Below are 19,949 nucleotides of genomic sequence, written 5' to 3'. Positions count from 1 at the left end.
TTGGCTCTTTGTGTAAAGCAGCTGACGCTGCTTGAGAGGCAGGTGGCAGGAAGGGAACGGCAGTTCACGATGCCCAAAGACAAGACCAGTTTTTTCCCCTCTAATAGGTCCAAGGCCCTATTCAAGTCAGCAACGTTACATGAATGTAGGTGAATAGAAAGTGGCTCAGGAGCAGTTAATTGAGGTACAAGTTTCCCTTTGGTGGGTTACTGCTACAGATGTGGAATGTTTGCTCTCTTTTTTTTTTTTTTTTTTTTTCTTTTTGCACTCATTTCCAGTTCCTGCGCCAGCCTGACACCTCTCCATCCTTGCATCCGATACTCTTTTTATTTCAGCTTTGCTTGTGTTAGTGCATTGGCTGCCTCATCTCTAATAGTCCTCAGGCTTCCCAGACTGTAACAAAAAAATTTTCTACTGATGACGTAAACTGCATGACTGCTGCTCTGTGCGCTGGCAAATGTGCTGTGCCCGCACGGGGACAGGGACAGCAGGAGGTTTCTGTACTATAATCTTGCACTCTAAATTTTAGACTTTTTAAGCAGGTGGAAAAATAGAACTTTATTTTTAAATGAGGCACTTGTTCTGGGAATTCCTTTCCTCGCCCCGGTCTGGTTCAGGGTGTGGGACGGCGTTGGTGGGGGGCTGCGGTGTACCCCTGACACGGGCTGGGGGGAGCCCACAAAGCTGCCGCCACCCCTCGCTTTTCTTCGCAGGCACCGGAGAGGGGCAGGGGCGGCAAAAACCGCCCGGGAGACGGTTGCCAGAGGTGTGCCCTTGGTTTATTTGAAATAAATTGTGACTTTCTAACTTCGGAGGTGTCCTGGCTCTTCTTGGGTGGGGGGGCGGGGGGGGGGGGTTGCAGCGCCGCCTCCACACCTGCTCCCTAGAGGCCACGCCCCCCTCTGACCACGCCCCCGCGGCGCGGTGACGCAGCACGCCGGGCGGTTGCCGTGGTGACGCCTGAGGCCTGGCGGGCCGGGGGCGCGATGGCGGCGGCGACGGCGGCGTCGCGGGCGGAGGGTCCCCCGCTGCCCGGCCCGCCGGGGGGCCGCCCGCGGCCCGTCTGCTCGCGGCCCTACTTCCTCGTCCTCATGGTCTTCGCCCACCTCTACGTCCTCAACGTGCTGGGGCTGTTGCTCTTCGTGCACCTCAGCGCCGGCGAGACCGGCGGGCAGCCCTCCCCCTCCTCTGCTACCGCCGCCGCCCCCCCGTCGCCGCCGCCGCCGCCCGCCCGCGCCCTCCCGCGCCTCGAGGGCATCAAGGCAAGGCCGCGCCGGGGGGACCGGGGCCGGGGCCGGGGCCGCGCCGCCGCTCACCGCTGCTCTCCCCGCAGGTGGGTCACACGCAGCGGGTGGAGCTGGTGCCCGGCAGGGTCCACGCCGTGCGCACCCTCAGCCTCAAGCCGCTCCTCTTCGGTGAGTACCGGCCCCGCTGCCTCACCCCCCCACCCCCGGCCGCCTGCCCCACCGGGCGGGCAGCGGCGGAGACTGGTAGCGGGCGGGCGGGCGGGCGCCTCGGCGCCTCCCCCGGAGCTGGCTCGCTGCGCGCCGACCCCGCCGTCAGCCGGTGCCGGGGCTGCGGGAGCGGTGCCCGCGGGTGGCGGCGGGCAGGGCCGGGGGGGTTCCGCCGCCCCCGCTGCCATGCCGGCTTCCACCGCCGCTGCCCGAACGGCGCGGGGGACTGTCTCACACCCGCCGCTGCCTTACACCCACTCGGGGGTAAATGACATCTCGCGCGTTCGCTGCTCCTCCCCGCGCTGCTTTTCCTCGGGGCTGCGTTAAAAAGAGGGTGATTTTTGCGTAAGGTGTTTTGATACGGTATTCGCAGAGGTTCTGGATGGCCCACTTACAAGAATTTGGAAGATTAACCTTTCCAGTTTTTTCAGATTCCCTTTAAAATGCCGTGAATAGACAGCAGATCCCTGAAGAGGACCTCGAAGAAGCTGCTCAGTATTAGGAAGGGACGAGAGATCCCCAAACTTTTGGTAATAAATGACGATAGAGCCATTTAGTGTTGGTGCTTCAGTGCTGAGGAAATGAGTAGCAGGAGAAATGATAGATTTAATGTCTGCCACCATTTTGCATCCTGGACTAGATTTATCTTTATTTCTGGCGGCTCTGATACGCAACCACACAACATCCATCTTTCAGATATTTTAAAACTCCTTTTCTGTGATTTTTGCTGTGACTTGGTAAAGTCTCATTAATTGAACTCTGTGTTCTGGAAATCCACTGAGAATATACAAATTAATTTTTGGGGACAGATGCTTACAAAATTCCTACTACCGCAAAGTCAGAGAAAACCTGTTGTCTCTGAAAAGATAGCGTTGAGTCTTTTAGGTGCCTTCTCAATAATATAAAACGAGGGGTTTTTTCTGATTCTGAATAGATTATACACTTGGCCATAAATCAGATAGGTTTCTTATTAAACTCCTTTAATGCAGTAACTATCTGGAAGAAATATACAAAGTTCTTTTGTCATTTCTACATAGGTGGTGCTCATGGTTTGCAAATTTCTAAGTGGGTTTCTGTCTGACCTTCAGACACACCAACCTGGAACTGATACCCCACAGCCGTCACAAAACTGATGTCATTACCAGAACCACAGTCTGGGGCAGTCGCTCAGGTTTTCACTCAGGAAAACTGTTTCCACCTTCTCTGCCCCCACTGGTACCGTTTAAGTAAAAGAGTTGATCCTGGCCTGCAAGGAAGGTGCTGAAGTTGATAAAAGGCAGGTTGGTCCTGGCAGGGGTAATCCCGCAGCTTTTCACGTGTCGCTCCGGCAGCTCCATCGGTTGCAAGGGAAGCTTTGCTCCCCGAGGAGGGTATCACGGAGAGCGACAGACATTCAACATTTGAGATGCCACGCGAGTCTGTTCTCCTTTGTCCTCCGATAAGGAGTCCCTTATTTAGAAACTGCAGAGTCGCAAGACGGCTCTTATCTCCCGGATGAACCTGCCAGGAGCCAGCTCTGACTTTAAAAGACTTCCAGAGACTTCTCTATCTATGCAAACAGTACCGATCTAAATCAACTGGTTTTAAAAAAACCCTAATTTATTGCATCTCTGTTGTTTAAATTAGTGTGTATTTAACTTGTTTGTGTTAGACAAACCCAGAAGTCGCTAGCAAAGGAGGACTTGAATTTCTGGGAATTTTGCTTAACACAGTGTTGTGGCATGCAAGAGCCAATTTAGGGGAATAAGTGTCTGGTCTGTGATCTTTGCTTTCAGTAGAGCAGGCTGTAGTGGGACTACAGCAGCGGATGGCTCGTTAGTGATTTAATGTGAGTTCTGTGCTTTGGAGCATGGCAGCGGGCACCATAGGGGAACTTGTGGTTTCTTTTTTAAATGTGGGTAAGTCATCTGCATTGAACCCAAGCATATTTCATGGAGCCATGAAAAAGTCCCTGCCCTAATTTTTTCACCCTCTGGCTACGAGACGTCATTTCTAAAGCTTGTAAGTCAGACCATCTGTGCACTTTTTAGTTAGGAAACACTAGTAATCAAATAATCCTATTAGTGGAAAACAAATATCAGACAAAGCCTTTTCAACCTTCAGAGCTTTTATGCGTTGTGTTGTGTTTTCCAAAGGCAGTCTGTTCGGAAGATACTGCTGTCACAGGGACCACCTGGCAGTGGATTCTGTGGATTGGGCAGCAGTTTGCAAGACAAGGCAGCGGGAAGGAATAAAAATAGGAAATCTTGCTGTGTTTTTCTTCTGAGCCTCAGGGAATAGAAGTAATCACTGCACAAATGTCAGGGTGCAGCTGAATTTCACTGCGAGTGTCTGAGCGCTCATCTCAGCCCACACTAAATCTGAAGATCGCGTCACGGGTTGTTGGTGTGCTTTACGAGCACAGGGAGGCAATGTGTCTCCATCAAACCGGGTGGCTTTCTCCACAACCCAGACTGCAGGCGTCATCAACAAGGCAGTACGTGTTTCTCCCAAAGCCATTTTTCCCCTTATTTTCTTATTTCAGGCCCAAGTTTAATCCAGTGTAGAAAACTTTCCATGGACAGTGCTTTGTTAAGCAGTAAAAATCTGACTTGTTTTCTCATTTGGGGATTTGCTGGTTTCTGCTCTGTGGTCTGGAGCGTAGAACTATAGCTGTGTTTACCCCTGCAGGGAATTACAGTCCCTACTTGGGTGAGAGAGTGAGCTGGAGAGAACTTGGTGAGTTTTGCCACCTTTTCCATCTTCCTTGCATGCGGGTGGAAGGCCAGACAGCTGTGTAACCTTTCTCCCCGCCCCCCCATATCAGAACTGCAAGTAGCTCCTATTGCGCTGTGCTCAGGGCTCACCTCTGAGTCCCAAGTAAAGCTGCTGCTGCACACCAAAGCAGAGGTTTAAACAGCTGATGTCCTGCTCCCTCTCTGCTCTTTCTCAAGGCTCTTGTGATATCTTGATATCTTGAGTAGTTCCCCAGTTATCAGAATCTTCTGGTCCAAACTGAATTTCTGATGTTAAAAAATGGTTTTCCCTGTTATGCAGAAACCCTCAGCTGTCTTTGCTCTGTGCCTTTCCTGCTCCAGAACGGCTGTTTCCTTTTACCTGTGCGGATGCTCATCAACTCTCAGCGCACAAGCTGAAGGGACAGCCTGAGTGACTGCTCAAGAGCAGAGCTTAGCATTCATTTTTTAAGGGGCTGGCCATTGCTGGTTCCTCTCCCCCTTAATTTACCTCAGACTGTACAAGAGTAAAGTATTTGCTGCATTACACAAAAAGCATCACTTAGCAGCTGGGGAGACTTCTGTGTAATCTCTCTGGACAGAAAGCAAGCAGGCACTTGGACAGCATCAGTGTCTCAGGGTGGAATAATGAATCTGACATGGCTATCAGCTTTGATGGTGAGAACTAGAAGGAGCTGTTACTAAAGGTCTCTTCTAGTTTGTGCTTGCCTGCAGAGCTCAGTTTTGTTGCAACACTGGATCCTACACAAAGCCATCCATCGCAAGTCCTGGATCGGCAGAGCCTTGCGGGAGGAATATGTTAAGTCTGCATCCTTAAGCTCTGTCTCAGTAAAACAGGGATCTGTAGTGAGGCCCTAGCTGTGGACTATGACTGCTTTGAATCACCTAAAAATATCGACTGTACGTCTCCAAAACACCAACTGCCAGGGAAAGGAGTTTTCTAGTCATAGGGGAGGGAGCAGTTTCATACTTTTGGAATTGAGATTTTTTCAGACCTTCCGGCCAGCCTGTTCAGGGCAGCGGTGGTGTTTCCACCTCCGCACTGCCTGGTGCAGGTTCCTGTTCTTCTTCTGCCAGGCGTAGGCCTTGTTCACCACCACTTTGTCACTCTGTACTTCACCGCTTACAACAAAGACCCCTGCGTGTGTGCCTCTCATGATGTTGTGGACGCAGGTAGCATCTATGTCCAGCCACTGCTGGAGCCTGGTGGGGATTTCGGTTCTGAGGAGCGGGCCGTGCTTCAGGACCTCCACCCTGGAGGGATCCAAGTCGAAGTCGGAGATGGTGGTGGTCACGTTCTTCCTCAGGATTCGGATTTTCACTGCTGCAGGGGTTGGAAAGAGAGCTGTTAGTTCTACTTACTTTTCATAGCTCCTACCTAGTTAAACACACAGCCAACGCAAGGCTTTCTTGCTGGTTCTGTCATGTGATGATGCATCCATCCAAGCGCTTGTAATTGCTTTTACTTGCATGTAAAAGTTCTCATTTGAGGTTAGTTTCCAGTACTGAACACCGTTCTCTCTCCACATTCCTCATCAGAGTGGCGAAGGTGTATCTATCAGCACCACTAAACCCTGTAGGAAGCAGGGGCGCAAGCAAGTGGATGCATCGAAGTCCTGATCTTGTGCAAATTGCTTGAATTTTCTCTGAGCTGGGATTTCAGGAGGTGACGTCACTGATAGCTGCCCAAGATTTTTAACTTGGTTTTTTTTTTTTCATGAAGGTTGTGTGCCTGAATTCAGGACAGTATCTTGAAAACTTCCTGCTAGCTGACTGAGCAGAGCCAGTGCTGCCACCTGCTTGGGCTAGGAGAGGGAGTGTCACATTACTAGAACAACAGTATTGAAATAGCTAACTTGGAGTTTGCTGAAGGTTTGATTGAAATGTTGGTCTCCAAGGGAAAACCAGAGTACTGCTTGTATTTAGCAGCCACAGACCAAAACCAAATCAGAGCCCACAGAAATAAAGCAGGTCTTCACCTTTGGTGCTGCCTGGAGCTGAGCCCTCCTGCTACCTAACAGGTAAGTTGGGACCTGAAAATCCCTGGGATCTGCTGTAGAAGCTGCAGTTCCTCCAAGTCAGTTTGTTATGGCAAAGCCATTTTCTGTCCATGCCACTGCTTGGCTGCTGGATGGAACTGCAGCAACTGAGAGGAAAAAGGGATGTACTCACCAAAATCATTGGCGCAGAGGTTTTCCAGGATCTCTCTAGCAGTGCTGGCCTCCTCAAGCTCACAGTCCTTGCAGCTGGCTCGGGGTACTGCTGTGACAGAAATTTAGTTATAACCCCCATGTCAAGGCTCACTGGAAAAGGCATAATGAAATTTTGAGATCTGCAAATGGTGGCGTGCTGTTTCTGAGCGGTGCTTCCTCTCGAGCTACCCAGTCCCTGGAGAGACAGCTCAGACTGCCGGGGTGGGAAATGTTAAGCTCTCCTTTCTGTGGCTGGAGCAGACAATGCTTGTCGTGCTTTGTTTAGGCTTGTGTGTGTTGCTGCATGCTAAAGCAGCAGTGAAAATGCTTAATGAATATCTCCTAGTTCAGATGAAACAGTAAAGCCATTGGTATGGCCAGACTCCATCCAGTGATGCTGAAATGAGGCATCTGTTCTCCCCTTAACTGCTCTTGAATCTCCCACAGTGTTCATCAGTATCTGGGTGTTTAGTCTTTCAGTCCTGAAGATTTTTTTTCTCATGTAACTCATGTCTGCAGAGGCTCACGCCCCTTTGTGTTGTTTCCTAATGTTTAAAGAGAAGTCTTGCAAAACATTTCTTTTTGCATGTTTTTAAACCCTGGACACAGCTGAAAGATGAGGGCTCCAGCTCTGCTGGAAGCACATCTCACTGCCTGGAGCCTGCACACCACGAGCTCTCACGCCGTGCCTGGGCGTTAGGATTTTGCAGTGATTTCTTCCCCCTGCCCCAAACCCTGCGTGTCTGATGGCACCCAGGGAGCTAATGAATACAGTAGAGAGAGGAACAAGCTGCAGTCGACGTTACGCTAATTTTCTAGACATGGTGGTGTTCCCAGAGAGAACAAAACTAGAATTTATAATTTTTTTTAAATGTAGCTTAGAACCAGAAATATTATTAATAGAAGGAAGGCATAGGCCCATCCTTTTGAGCTTTCAGTGTTACATATGGGAAAACAGGTGAGGGGAAAAAAAAAAAACCTTACTTCTCCTGCTCGAGGAATTTTCATCCGTGGAGACAGCTGCGATGCACAGTTCATGATCTGCAGGAAACTTATTGCAGTTGAGGATTTCGGGCCAGGGGTAGCCGTAACAAGCCATGACGGGTGCGCAGCTTCTCTTGACGGCTTCACAGAGGCTGCGGCAGGGGTAGATGAGCCTGGGGAGGGGATGGGGATTGCAGCACCTCTGGGCTCCTTCTCGCAGCAGGCTGAGGGTCGAGCCCTGGCACTGTGCTGCTGCTGTGCAGGGCTGTGTTGCACACTAGCGCTAGCAGAGCTATTTTGGGATCTTTGATATCTTTTGAATATTCATGCCCAGGAAGCAAACAATACATTTCTGAGGACAGGAGGGATGAGGGATGAGGCTGTTCGATACAGGCTGCTGCCAGAAGCCCTTCCCCTTCCCAAGGATTCTATCTAGTTGTGCAAAGGCTGCTTACCTTTACAGGTGCTTAATTAGATACCCGGTTTCCTTAGCAGCTCTGTGCTTTGATGGCTGCACCTCAAAAGTGAGGATTTTTCTCTGTTGCTAGCACTGTCAGGCTGAGAAACCCCCTACGTGTGGGGCAGAAGCCGGGGGTGAGGGGCTGCAGGGGAGGTGGGAGATGAAGCCGGTGGGTGCCAGCAGCTACTGCGGTGTGCGAGGAGGGTGGCTGAGGGAGATGGTGGTGGTGCCTAGGGTGGGTGAGCAGGAAAGTCCGGAGGAAGGAACATAAAATTTCTGTTCCTGCGAGATGAAATGCTCATGTTTCGCTTTCAGAGGGAAGGTCCCTGCTGGGTAATCCAATTGCCCCTTGCCAAGAGGGACAGCACGGCTTTCTGGGGACTGCGCTGATCACATTGTACGCGTTTTCTCTCAGGACGCAAATGCAGTTGCACTCTTGGGGAGTGTTACTTGCTATAGCTGAAATAACTTGTAAAAACATCTTACCTGTCCAAGCAGATTGGTGCAAAGAGGGAGCAGAGGAAAATCCTAGCATCTGGGTGGCACTCCCTGGCCAGCAAGGGCAGCCAGCTGGAAGACTGCTGGATCACTTCTGGCATGGTCTCGTGCTCCAGCAGGTTGGGAATCCTCATCTCGGAGTAGCCGATATCATAGCACAAGGCCATGTGGTGTGGAATGGGCGTGCAGCTGGAGGATCTCCTCAGGTAGCTCGCCCAGGCTCCTGGAGAGCCCCAGAGCAGCAGGCGTGCCAGGAGACCCAGCAGCCATGGGCCACCCGACCTCGAGGGGTGCCTGCGGTGGGCCGTGACCATGCTCAGAGCGAGCTGGGAGCAGGCGAATGGGCGGCGCACCCTGGACTGAGCTGCTCCTGACTGTGGGATGCCTTTTATAGCCTACGAGCCACCTCTCTGTCAATCCATCCTCATTAAGTGTGGCCCTTTCAGAGCCCTCATGGGGAAGACAATGCTCCAATTTTCGTTTGCCAGCGGCCCCGATTGTTTGGATTTTAGCAGGGGTTTGGCTTAGATCAGCAGGTGTGGAAATGAGGGCAGTTGGGGAGGGATGAATGACTTGGCCCATGTGTCTTGGGGCTCTTTTAGCCAAGATTGAATCTCTGTTTGACACCAGTACTCCAACCCATCCCCTTTCTCTTGCTCCAGGATTAGTCATTATTTCATAAACCTCAATGTTTTCCTCTCTTTTGTTTTTTGTAAAAGCAATCAAGTGTTGCTCAAAGTCAATTAGGAGGCATTTGTTTAGCTGGATCTATTGTTGAGCAGGCAGGGAGATAGGACGGTCTCACAGCCAGAAGTTAACCGTTTCGGAGAGCTGAGAGTAGAGAGGAACTAATTTGCAGCTGTGGAGCCAGGTTGTTTGCAGACGGGATCGGAACGCTTAGCTGGAAACCCCCTCACCTTGCAACCTGCGTGACAGAGCATAATTCCGGTTAACAGAATTTTTACTTCATTACGAAATCCTGTTACTACCGCTGAAAAGTGGGATTGTCCTTCCTCCAGCACGTAATTAAGATTCCAGAAGCCATCATTATTGTAGCCCAGTTTGTGGAACTGGAAATACTGGGGGTGTTGCTTGCCAGCGCACACAGTTCATTCGGTGTCGTGCCATGAAGTTCAAACCGGTCAGTGGAAGCTCCGGCCCTGAAGCATCCTCTGGCACAAGGACCCTGCACTGCCTGGGCGGAAATTGTTTCCTCAGAGGCTGTTACAGATACAGCCGGCTGCATTGTGTTTCTGGGGCTTCCCAGGAATATCTCATTTTCTACAGGGCTAGTTCTGGTCTATGCTTAGCAAGAAGCCAACTGCTTATTGACAGTTTGAGCTGATAGGGTTGATTTAAGGTCATGGAAGTAATTAACTTTTTTTTTCCCCCCCTTTGAGGATTGCTGCTGTAGTTGAGGTATGATGTGTCCTTGGCACATACCTGCAGCACCTCTAGGGAGCTGCAGTTTGGAGAGCAGGACCTTGGGCCCAGGAGCACTTAAACCTGTCGTGCTTTGGTGGTTTTTCCTTCCCTCTTCAAGTCTCAGCAGCTGTTAACAAGATCCCCGCAGCAGTGACAGACATCAGCTAGAAGGATCTGCTCAACCTGCTGGGCCACAGTGTAACTGTGCTGTGGAACAGGACCTCACTTTGCAAGTGCCTGCCCAGTGCACCATACAGCTAGAAATCTCTTAGCCTCGTAGTCATCGGTGGGTTTCTCTGCATTTAAATTTGCTTGGGATCCTGGTATTGCCTGATTGCTGCTGGTGTCATGCTGCAAAGGAAAGCTGGTGATACTGGGATGCTACGTGGGTATGGAGCGTGGCACCCGCCATGTCTTCCCCTTTAATATTGCATTTGAAGACCATTTTTAGTGGAGGATCGAGAGAATGAGTAGGAATAAGTATGGAAGTTGTCCCCTTGTTTCTTTGAGTTTCGTAGTAGAGCACTGTGCCAGGTTCCTCTGAAATGCATTTGGTTTTGTGCAAAGTGCCACCCTCTCCATGTGAGAGCAAGGAAGCCTGAAACCCTGGCCATCACCGCTGCCCACCGTAAAGATTTTTGGCCTCCCTTTCTTTAGAGCAGCAGTTCCCAGACTGTGATCTACATGTCACCTTTGAAGTGATAATATGCAGTGATATGCACATGTTTGTTCACTCCTTTGTTCATTGTGGTATCTGTGAGCGAGTTTAAGGGCTTGACCCCTGGATCCAAACATTTAGGAACTGCTGCTGTAAAAATACCCGCCTCCAGCAGCTCAGGTGTGTGGTGTATGCTCTTTTGAGAGCTCTTCTGGTAGAAGGGTGGATGTGTTTCAATGTCCCAAACTTAAGCAGTTCCTAAATTTCCCCATTCCCCCCCTCCTTTTTTTTTTTTTTTTTTTTTTTTTTTAATTCTGAGTGGCCTGCCATCGGTATGGGGTCCCACTGTAACAGTTCCTCAGTCTCTGTTGCTGCTCACACTTTTGCTGCAGAAATTCCCGACTTCCTGACAGAGGAGGAGTGCAAGCTTATTGTCCATCTGGCACAGCTGAAGGGGCTGCAGAAGAGCCAGATCCTACCAACGGATGACTATGAGGAAGCCATGGAAATGATAGAAATCAGCCAGATGGACATTTTCAATCTGCTGGACCACAATCAGGATGGGCAGCTGCAGCTCAAAGAGGTAGAGTGTGGGACAGACCGGGAGAGGTTTGCTGGGGGACCCTCTGGCAGGTCCTCTCCTCAGATGGTCTCTTGATTACTCATGTGCTTCAGTAGGGCCAAACCCCAGCATATACTGATCAGTATTTGCTTAATTTTATGTCTCAAGACTTGTGCTGGCCTTCAGCATGGAAGTTTCTGGAGAAATGTGCAGCAGTTGTCATGCTACTGGGAGGTAGCGATGGTCCTTGGCAGGAGATGTGTGTTTTGAAAATGCTGGGTGAAATGTTCCTTGTGCTGTGGGTCTCCTCTTGCTGGGTGTCCCGGGGAAGTGAGTTCATAGCATAGACACTGCTTTGTGCAGCCTGTGGGGAGCTGACCCTGCTAATTGACAAGACATCAGCAAAGCCACCTCCGTTAATGAGCCCAGAGGGGGGTAATGATCACGTTGTCCACAGCTTTTCAGCCCCCTTGCCGTGTGGGGCAGGGTGCATCAGGGCAGGCGCTGGCAGTTCAGGGATGTCCCTCCCCAGGCTCCCGTTTCAGGTGGGGCTGGGGGTCTGTCCTGTGGGCAGCCGGGGTTGTGGAATACGGGGAACTCAGGGCAAGGCTCCTTTCTCTGAAGGACAGAGCCTGCTGAGAGCTCTCCAGGAGAGAGATGCAGTATCCTGGAGTCCACATGGAAAGGAAGCATCTTGTTCCAAGTCCTTATCTTGGACAAGTAAAAGCATTCACTTTTCTCATGAATAGCTTTACTTTCCCTTCAAGAGAAAGAGCTGTGCCCCCTCCACTTCAGGACTGGTTAACCAAGTCCCAGCAGTCATTTGCTGTGACCCAAACTGGAAATAACAGCACTCATCAGCCACACACTGTGTGTGGCTGCCAGATGATTCTCAATGCAATCTTCTTTCTGCAGAGATGTGCTGACGCCTGGCTGGCCGAGGCGCTGCAGAGGAGAACCCGCCAGGCCTCAAGCAGGGAATCTGTAGGGTTTTGGTAGTACGAGAAAACCTGTGCCCGGTGTTGATCCATTTATGAATTTTAGGTGTTGACCCACACCCGGCTTGGGAATGGCAGGTGGATGACCCCTGAAAACATCCGGGAGATGTACACTGCAGTCAAGGCTGATCCTGATGGGAATGGTAAGAGCAGCTCCAGGGGAATCCCTTCACCCTCAGCACTCTGGATGCCTCTCACAGCCATGTGGGGCAGAGCAAGAGCTGTGTCCCTGCCCGGGCCTGTTTCTCTAGCTGTGTTCTTCAAAGGAAAATAACACTGCTTTAGAGAGCTTTGCAGAAAAAGTAAGATCGTTGTAAACCTCTCATCACAGCACTCCTGCCCCTTCATCACCAGTCTAGCAGCAGGCTACTTCCACAGCCTTGGGCTTGGATCTTGCAGAAGCAGGACCAGAACACAACTCTGCACTCCCTGTCCTCTGTCAGACCTGCCCTGGTCCGTGCCCTGCTGTTACAGGACATTCAGGCTGCGCTTCTGCTCCCCTGCTCCGAGAGACCACTCTGGTTCTGACCATGTAGCACTTGTTACCTGGGCTGCAGGTTTTAAGGTGCATCCTCCACTCCCCCTCTGTTTTCAGGGAGACTTCTGCAGCAGGCTGGGAGCCCCGCATCACTGGCAGAGGAGGGTGGTCTTGTTGGTCAGCCTTTCACAGAATCATGGCATCATCTGGGTTGGAAAAGCCCTTGAAGATCCTCCAGTCCAACCATTAACCTCACACTGACCATTCTCAACTCCACCAGATCCCTCAGCGCTGGGTCAGCCCGACTCTTCAACCCCTCCAGGGATGGGGACTCCCCCCCTGCCCTGGGCAGCCCATTCCAACGCCCAACAACCCCTTCTGCAAAGAAATCCTTCCTAAGAGCCAGTCTGACCCTGCCCTGGCGCAGCTTGAGGCCATTCCCTCTTGTCCTGGCGCTGGTTCCTTGGCTCAAGAGACTCATCCCCCCTCTCTGCACCCTCCTTTCAGGGAGTTGTAGAGGGCCATGAGGTCTCCCCTCAGCCTCCTCTTCTCCAGACTAAACCCCCCCAGTTCCCTCAGCCGCTCCCCATCAGACCTGTGCTCCAGACCCTGCACCAGCTTCATTTTTTGTTGCTGACCCCCATCTCTGCTCCTGCAAACTCTGTATTCCATGAGGCCACTTCTGCCTCTCCTGCCCCCAGTCTCCCAAGGGCTCCCGCTGGTCCGGACATGCACTCTAACCTCAGCTGTTCTAATTAGAGTGGCCTCAATTAAGCAACTCTCCATTTCCTAATCAAATTAAGTGAACACACAGGCTCTGCACGCTCTCTTCCAGTGACCTGGCGTTGAGAGCTGCCCAGAAGGAGCTGGTTTGGAGTTGGAGCAGTACCCATGTGAATGGCTAAATATCCGGAGGGCACCCCATGCCCTGTTTCTCTGGGCTGGTGGCATTCTTGGCAGGGGTAGGAGCATATGACTGAGTTGTCAGTGGCTTTTTCACTGTTCCGGACATTAACAAATGAAAGGTCCTGTTAAAGTGCTCTTGGCAGGACCTCGCTTCCAGAGAGCCGCTTCCCTCTGTTGTTAGATTGGTACGTGACACCGAGAGACCAGGTCACAACCTGGATGTGGCACTGCGTCATCAAAGACTGCGTGGAGAAAGGGGAAATGGGGACAGGGAGACACTTAGAAATAATAATGCTGTAGATAATTTGGTTGTGATCACTGGCACCTGGGGAACTGCCCCAGGCTGACCCGGGGTGCTGGTCCTTCCTCCTGGAGGGTGCAGAGCTGGCACCGCAGCAGCGCCGGGTTTCTGCCCGAGCCAGCCACACTCGCAGCCCACAATGTGTGCTGGCTGCCGGGCAGAACGCCGCAGCGCTCCACACGCTCTGCTCCCAGGGACCTGCTCCTCAGTGCAGGGCTTCCCTTCTTCTCCAGAAAGGGGAAACAACAAACGTGAGGATAATTCTGAAGGCGACAAAGGCAAAACTCCATCCCTTGCTGAGTCCAGCTGAGGGCAAACAAGAAATACCTGTTTTAGTGGAAACCACTTTTTACCTCTCACTTTGCTGTTATTTCTACTTACACAAGATTATACTCTTGTATTTCTTGCTCATGTTTTGCAATTCCCTAAATGCAGAAGAATGTACTGCTTGGTTTGGACTTGGCTTTTTTAAATGACCGTGCAAGGTCTTGTAGAAAATGCAGTCTGAGGTGTCCCACTCTGCTCTTAAACATGTCTGTTTAAATATCTAAGTAGCAAGCCCCAAGGCATCAGGTGGCACAAGGCTTTTTAGCTGTGGCATTGCATATGCTAGAACTGTAGTGGCTATTTCTCTCTTTCAAGTGTTTGGTTTCACAGAATCACAGAATCATCTGGGTTGGAAAAGACCTTGAAGATCCTCCAGTCCAACCATGAACCTCACACTGACCGTTCTCAACTCCACCAGATCCCTCAGCGCTGGGTCAACCCGACTCTTCAACCCCTCCAGGGATGGGGACTCCCCCCCTGCCCTGGGCAGCCCATTCCAACGCCCAACAACCCCTTCTGCAAAGAAATCCTTCCTAAGAGCCAGTCTGACCCTGCCCTGGCGCAACTTGAGGCCATTCCCTCTTGTCCTGGCGCTTGTTCCTTGGCTCAAGAGACTCATCCCCCCTCTCTGCACTCTCAGGGAGTTGTAGAGGGCCATGAGGTCTCCCCTCAGGCTTCTTTTCTCCAGACTCAACCCCCCCAGTTCCCTCAGCCGCTCCCCATCAGACCTGTGCTCCAGACCCTGCACCAGCTCCGTTGCCCTTCTCTGGACACGCTCAAGACATTCAATGGCCTTTTTGGAGTGAGGGGTTTGTGTGTTTTAGTAGCTTTTTAAAGTTTTAGGAGCTTTTTAAAGTTCAAAAGGGTATTTTGCCTGTCCCAGTTGTGACCCTGCGCGGCAGCTAACCATTCACTTCTGCTCTGTGCCCTCTCCTAAAGGCGAGAGCATTGCTGGGGCCTGCACACATGGGGTGCAGCCCGTGGACCCTGAACAGGGTTTGTTTGTGGAAGGCAATTTCTCCAGTGCCCTCAGCTGGTGGTTTCTCTGAGCACAGGACACCAAGAACTTTTACCTGCACCAGAGTCAGCCGGCTTTTCCTCTTCCCATAGGTGTGCTGAGTTTGGAGGAGTTCAAACAACTGAATATCCGTGATTTCCACAAGTACATGGGAAGCCAGCAAGTGAAGATGAGTGACTTGGTGCGGAACAGCCAGCACACCTGGCTGTACCAGGGCGAGGGGGCACACCAGGTCATGAGAGCCGTACGGCAAAGGTAAGGGCCAGGCAGCCGAGGGACGGTGGGGTTTGTGTAGGCACGAGGACCACCTGTGCTGGGAGAGGCAGTGGCACACTTGCTAATATTCACACTTTCTAATTGCGTGAAAGTCTTTGGAGTATAAAGAGCAATGAACGCAGACACGAAATGGGGAGAGGAGGTTTTCATTAGAACAAGAATTTGTATTGTCCCGTGGAAAAGGAAAAAGAAAAATCAAACCTTTCAGCATTTCCATTCACTTTTGGGAACAGCCCCATAAAACCAAGAAGACTTGGCATTATATGAAATAATTCATTCTAATTAGTAAATGAGCTTACTGGGAGAAACTGCCCATTTCCAATGCTGTCTGGGTGCCAGCAGTTACTGTCATTTGCTTTAGTTACTCATGCATTTCACTGAAATCTGTCTTAGCTGTTCGGAGCTGACTTTTTAACAAGCACAACTTCACCCTCAAGTAAGCCGACTTAGTTTAATCCTCCAAGCACACATATTGCAGGGCAGCTCACGGCAGACAGGAGAACCTCTTACCCTTCCCTTCATCTCCGATTTGGTACTGGGAAGCGTTGAAACCCAGCACGCAGGCCAAATCGTTTAGCTGTGGTGAGTTTCAGATAACTGGCTGGAGACTCTTGTTCTTGTGCTGCTGATCCTCGCCCAGAACATGGGTGGGTAGAATCTGTCCTGAGGCTTGAAAACGGCTGTTGGCCACTCCTTTTCTTCAGCGCATTCCAGTGGGAGAATGGGGTCGCATATTGCCTTGATTAGAGCAGACTGTGGCTGCCACCTTCTCGGTGCCAGCTAGCCAGCGCACACAGGCATTGGCATTCTGCTTTTACGCTCTTCAGCTGGCCAGTGTTACACAGACTGTGAAGACACAGCGCTGAAGGAGGCTGTTAGTCCTCCCTGGGACTGTGCGGTGCCTGGAGGGGCTTTGCCATCCTGCCTGGGTGCCTCATTCCCCTTGCACCTGCCCTGAAGGCTCCACCGCTCCGGATACTCAGAGCTCTGAGTGTTCTTTGGCAGGTCTGGAGACCTTGGGGACGATCTCAGATGTAGCAGCGGAAAAATCCCAGAGCAGGAGGGCTCCGGTCTCCTTGATCCCTTCCAGTGCCCCTCTGCCCTGGGGGGAGGCTGCTGAAAAGTCAACAGGGAAAGGTGAGTTAGGTGACAAGAATATTCCTAGAGCTAGTCTCTCGTTCACTCTCAGCAGCGGCCCTGTGCTTTGCTAACTGTCCCCGAGGTCTGTAGGTGGTGTGCAGGAGTCCAGAGAAGCGATGAGATGGCACATGAAGTTCTCCAGGGACACACACAGAAAGGATCTTGCTGAGCAAGGAAAGTCTTCCTGAAAGCAGTCCTGCTGGAGATGCACCCTTCGGTTTTGGGGGTTTTTTATTAACCTTGACGAGGACTTTCTGAGCTGATGCTGATGGTCCAACAGATCTGTAAGGACCTAGTTATCTCTTGGCATGCTTGCTGCAGCCCATCCGTCTCTCCGGTCTTTTGGGGAAGGGGGTTATTCTTCTCTGGATTTGTTCACGGCTTGGCAGTAGTGGCCGATCGGGGAGATGGTACTTTCCCCTCACCTGCTCTGCTCTGCCTCTCCTCTTCCCCAGGGTAATGCGCCTGACTCGCTTGCCCCCCGAGATTGTGGAGCACAGCGAGCCCCTCCAGGTTGTACGGTACGACCAAGGAGGGCACTACCATGCCCACATGGACAGTGGCCCCGTCTTCCCCGAGACTGCCTGCAGCCACACAAAGCTGGTCGCCAATGAAAGCGCTCCCTTTGAGACCTCCTGCCGGTAAGGTCTGCCTTGGCACGATCCGCAACGCGTTAGGGACGAGGTGCCGAGAGCCATTTCGCCTCACCTCGCCTGGGACGCGGGGCGCAGGTTTGGGGCTCACAAAAGCAGCTTTGGAGATCGCTGGCGTGAAGGGGTTTGAAGGGGGAGGTGGGTGAATCCTGTGGGTCCACGTGAGGAGGGCAGAGTGGTTCTGCAGAGCTGCTGGGCCATCCCCACCAGAAGCTAAAACACACCCTCACCCATTGCAGGTGGGGATTTTCTTTGTTGTCCTTGTGTTGTCCTTGGAGAAAAGCTAATGATGTAAATCATATCTTGTGATGTCTCAGAACTGCTGTTTGTATGGTGGAGGGGCAGGGAACGGACGGCCCCTGTGCATCTCCTCTTCCAGTTGTGTCCCCTGACAACCACTCTGACTTGCAGGTATGTGACGGTGCTGTTCTACCTGAACAACGTGACTGGGGGAGGCGAAACAGTCTTTCCTATAGCTGACAACAGGACATACGAAGAGATGGTAAATGAATCTTGCCTGGGAATTTTGAGTTCCTCTTTGAATGTTGTTATTCGCTGTGACCACAGAAGGCATCTGGTGCGTGAGGTTGGTGGACGTTAGCCTTCGTAGCTAGAGCACGGGGAAGCCGTGCTCTGCTTATGGTCTTTTCACTTGGAGGCCGGGGGAAGAGCCGCAGGGCTTGGACAGCTGCAGCTCTCCCCGCTCAGAGGTGCGAGGGGCGGCCTCTTGGCCTTGCTGCCATAACACAGGTCCTGCTTGCTTCTGTCTAGGCAGCTTTCCTCAGACTAAGTCTTGGCAGGTATGTTGTGCTCCTGTCAGGCAATGTGTTAAGGAATGGGTGGCTGCTCAGAAACAGGTTCTAGACCTCCAAGGGACTGAAACTGGCTGCTCCGGCTGGGTTGTGAAAGCCCTGTCCTGCCCAGTGTCAGCCTTGAGCTGTCCCTGTGGGGTGTTCAGGCAAAGGGCAGGATGACGGCTGGCAGCAGAGGCAGCCCAGTGCATGCGCTTCATTCCAGCCCTGTTTGCGACACCTTCTCTGTGGTTTCTTGCCAGTCTTTGATCCAGAACGACGTTGACCTGCGAGATACTCGGAAAAACTGTGACAAGGGCAATTTGCGAGTGAAACCTCAGCAAGGCACTGCTGTCTTCTGGTACAACTACCTGTCAGATGGAGAAGGTACGGGCTCGTTCCAAGACTCGGCTTTTGGAAGGGGTAGGGCTGCAGGAGGTGACAGCTGTCTTCTTGCGGTGGCTGGGAGCTCAGAGGAGAGCCAAAGGGTGGTAGCTGCCTGCTAGTGGGAACTGTAGAGTCTACTTGTCACCAGCTGGGTAGGAGCTTCCTCACTCTGAAAGGCCTTTGTTTACAGGCAGTAGGTCAGTGGCTCCTGATGGCTTTGGGGGACGGGACTAGCTAGCAAACAAAGACCTTGGCTGCACTAGCCATGGGCAGCTGCCTCCCACCCCGCTGTGTGAGCTGAAACTCCTGCTGGAACTTGGTCTGCAATTCAAAATGTTTCACTGATGTGGTGTTGCCCAAAGGGGTGGGGAGGGGAGGTAGACAAAGGCACGGCCATCAGCTCTGTAGCTCGGGAGGCATGGGCCGCCCCGCGCAAGGCTCTGCTGTGCTTGGGACTCCTGCTTTAAAGCTCAGCCACAGCCTGATTTGTGTCCTTGGGGCTGTTTTTCTCACAAAGTGCAGCGTGGTTTTTCCCTGACAGGCAGACTGGGGGATTGACATCAATCTTCCAGGCTGCTGGTGAGCATGACTCCAGAGTATTTTGATGGCAGACTTTGAGCAGTGGTGGCAGGATGGAATATAGCATCCCAGGACCCCTGAGAGCAACCCATGTTTCCATCTCTAGAAAATCCACAGAGGTCACAAGACCGGCGTTTGGGCTGTTGGATGATAATATCAAGACCATCACTCTCCTGTAAGAGCCCTGTTGTGCTTTTATGAGCAAGTTGTTCCTAAAGGGAAGGCGGCTACTGATGCAAGTCTGCCACAGAAAAACTGTGGAACCTCTGTAAAAAGAGGATCATTTAGAACCGCTGAAATGCAGTCTCTAATATAGCCATGAGCCTCTGACTTCCACAGGCCTTCTAGCAGAAGCACTCATCTCTTCCATGCCAGCCTCCCCTTTGGGGAAGAATTGAGAAAAACAGCAGCTATGATGTAGAACGCGAAAGCCCCTTGTGCTGAGTGGAGACATGGAGGCAACGAGCATTTTGCACTCAGGGAGCCTGCCCTGGTGAACTCCTCATAGGGGCAAGCGTGGGGTAGCAGTAAGATGGAGGGGTGCCAGGAGGAGCCAACTCCCATAAGATGTTCCTGAGTGAAAATCCAAGCAGGTGCTGCAGGCAGGAGAGCTGGCGTCAGCGTTCACTGGCTGTGCCTCCCTCTGCGGTCCCGGCCATGCCTGCCCATGCCGCAGCACTCCTCGCCGCCTCCTAACAAGGCTTTTCGCTCTGCAGGTTGGGTGGGGGAGCTGGACGACTTCGCGCTGCATGGGGGCTGCCTGGTCACCCAAGGTACCAAATGGATCGCCAACAACTGGATCAACGTGGACCCCAACCGCCGGCGGCAGCTGCAGTTCCAGCAGGAGATGGAGCGTTACGCGGGGGCCGGGCCGGGGGCCCCGGGCGAGTGGACAGTGGATAAAGCCTACAGTGGGGTGCACCTGGAGCTGTAGGGCCGGGGGAAGGGGGGTCTGGGGGGGGTGTGAGGGGGGGTCTGAGGGCGCTGGAGGGTCCGGCCTCGCGCGCGCGGCCTTTTCCCGCCGCGGGCCACGCGCCAATAAAGCGTGTGGAGAGGGCGCCCGGCTCCGCGTGCTGCGGGAGAGGGGGCGGGGCGTCGGCGTCCAGCCAATGGGCGGTGGCGCCGGG

General features: G+C 52.3%; 2 protein-coding genes across 2 annotated transcripts; one reads left to right on the top strand and one right to left on the bottom strand.

Moving 5' to 3' along the window:
• The first annotated feature begins 868 nt into the window (after positions 1–868).
• Positions 869–19,756, top strand: P4HTM (prolyl 4-hydroxylase, transmembrane). The gene is made up of 9 exons (XM_074835737.1): positions 869–1,262; positions 1,334–1,415; positions 10,799–10,989; positions 12,013–12,109; positions 15,089–15,251; positions 16,868–17,053; positions 17,477–17,567; positions 18,120–18,243; positions 19,539–19,756. The coding sequence occupies exons 1-9, from the start codon at positions 987–989 to the stop codon at positions 19,754–19,756; spliced, it is 1,428 nt and encodes a 475-aa protein (XP_074691838.1). The 5' UTR covers positions 869–986.
• Positions 5,109–8,637, bottom strand: LOC141928170 (secreted frizzled-related protein 5-like). Its single transcript, XM_074835938.1, has 4 exons — positions 8,312–8,637; positions 7,366–7,538; positions 6,362–6,448; positions 5,109–5,513 (listed from the first exon to the last, which is right to left on the bottom strand). The coding sequence occupies exons 1-4, from the start codon at positions 8,635–8,637 to the stop codon at positions 5,179–5,181; spliced, it is 921 nt and encodes a 306-aa protein (XP_074692039.1). The 3' UTR covers positions 5,109–5,178.
• Positions 19,757–19,949: the final 193 nt, after the last annotated feature.

The sequence above is a fragment of the Strix aluco genome, chromosome 11 (genome assembly GCF_031877795.1).
Source record: "Strix aluco isolate bStrAlu1 chromosome 11, bStrAlu1.hap1, whole genome shotgun sequence".
Classification (NCBI taxonomy): Eukaryota; Metazoa; Chordata; class Aves; order Strigiformes; family Strigidae; genus Strix; species Strix aluco.
The sequence above is the reverse complement of the archived record's forward strand: the minus strand, read 5'-3'. Positions and strand labels throughout refer to the sequence as shown.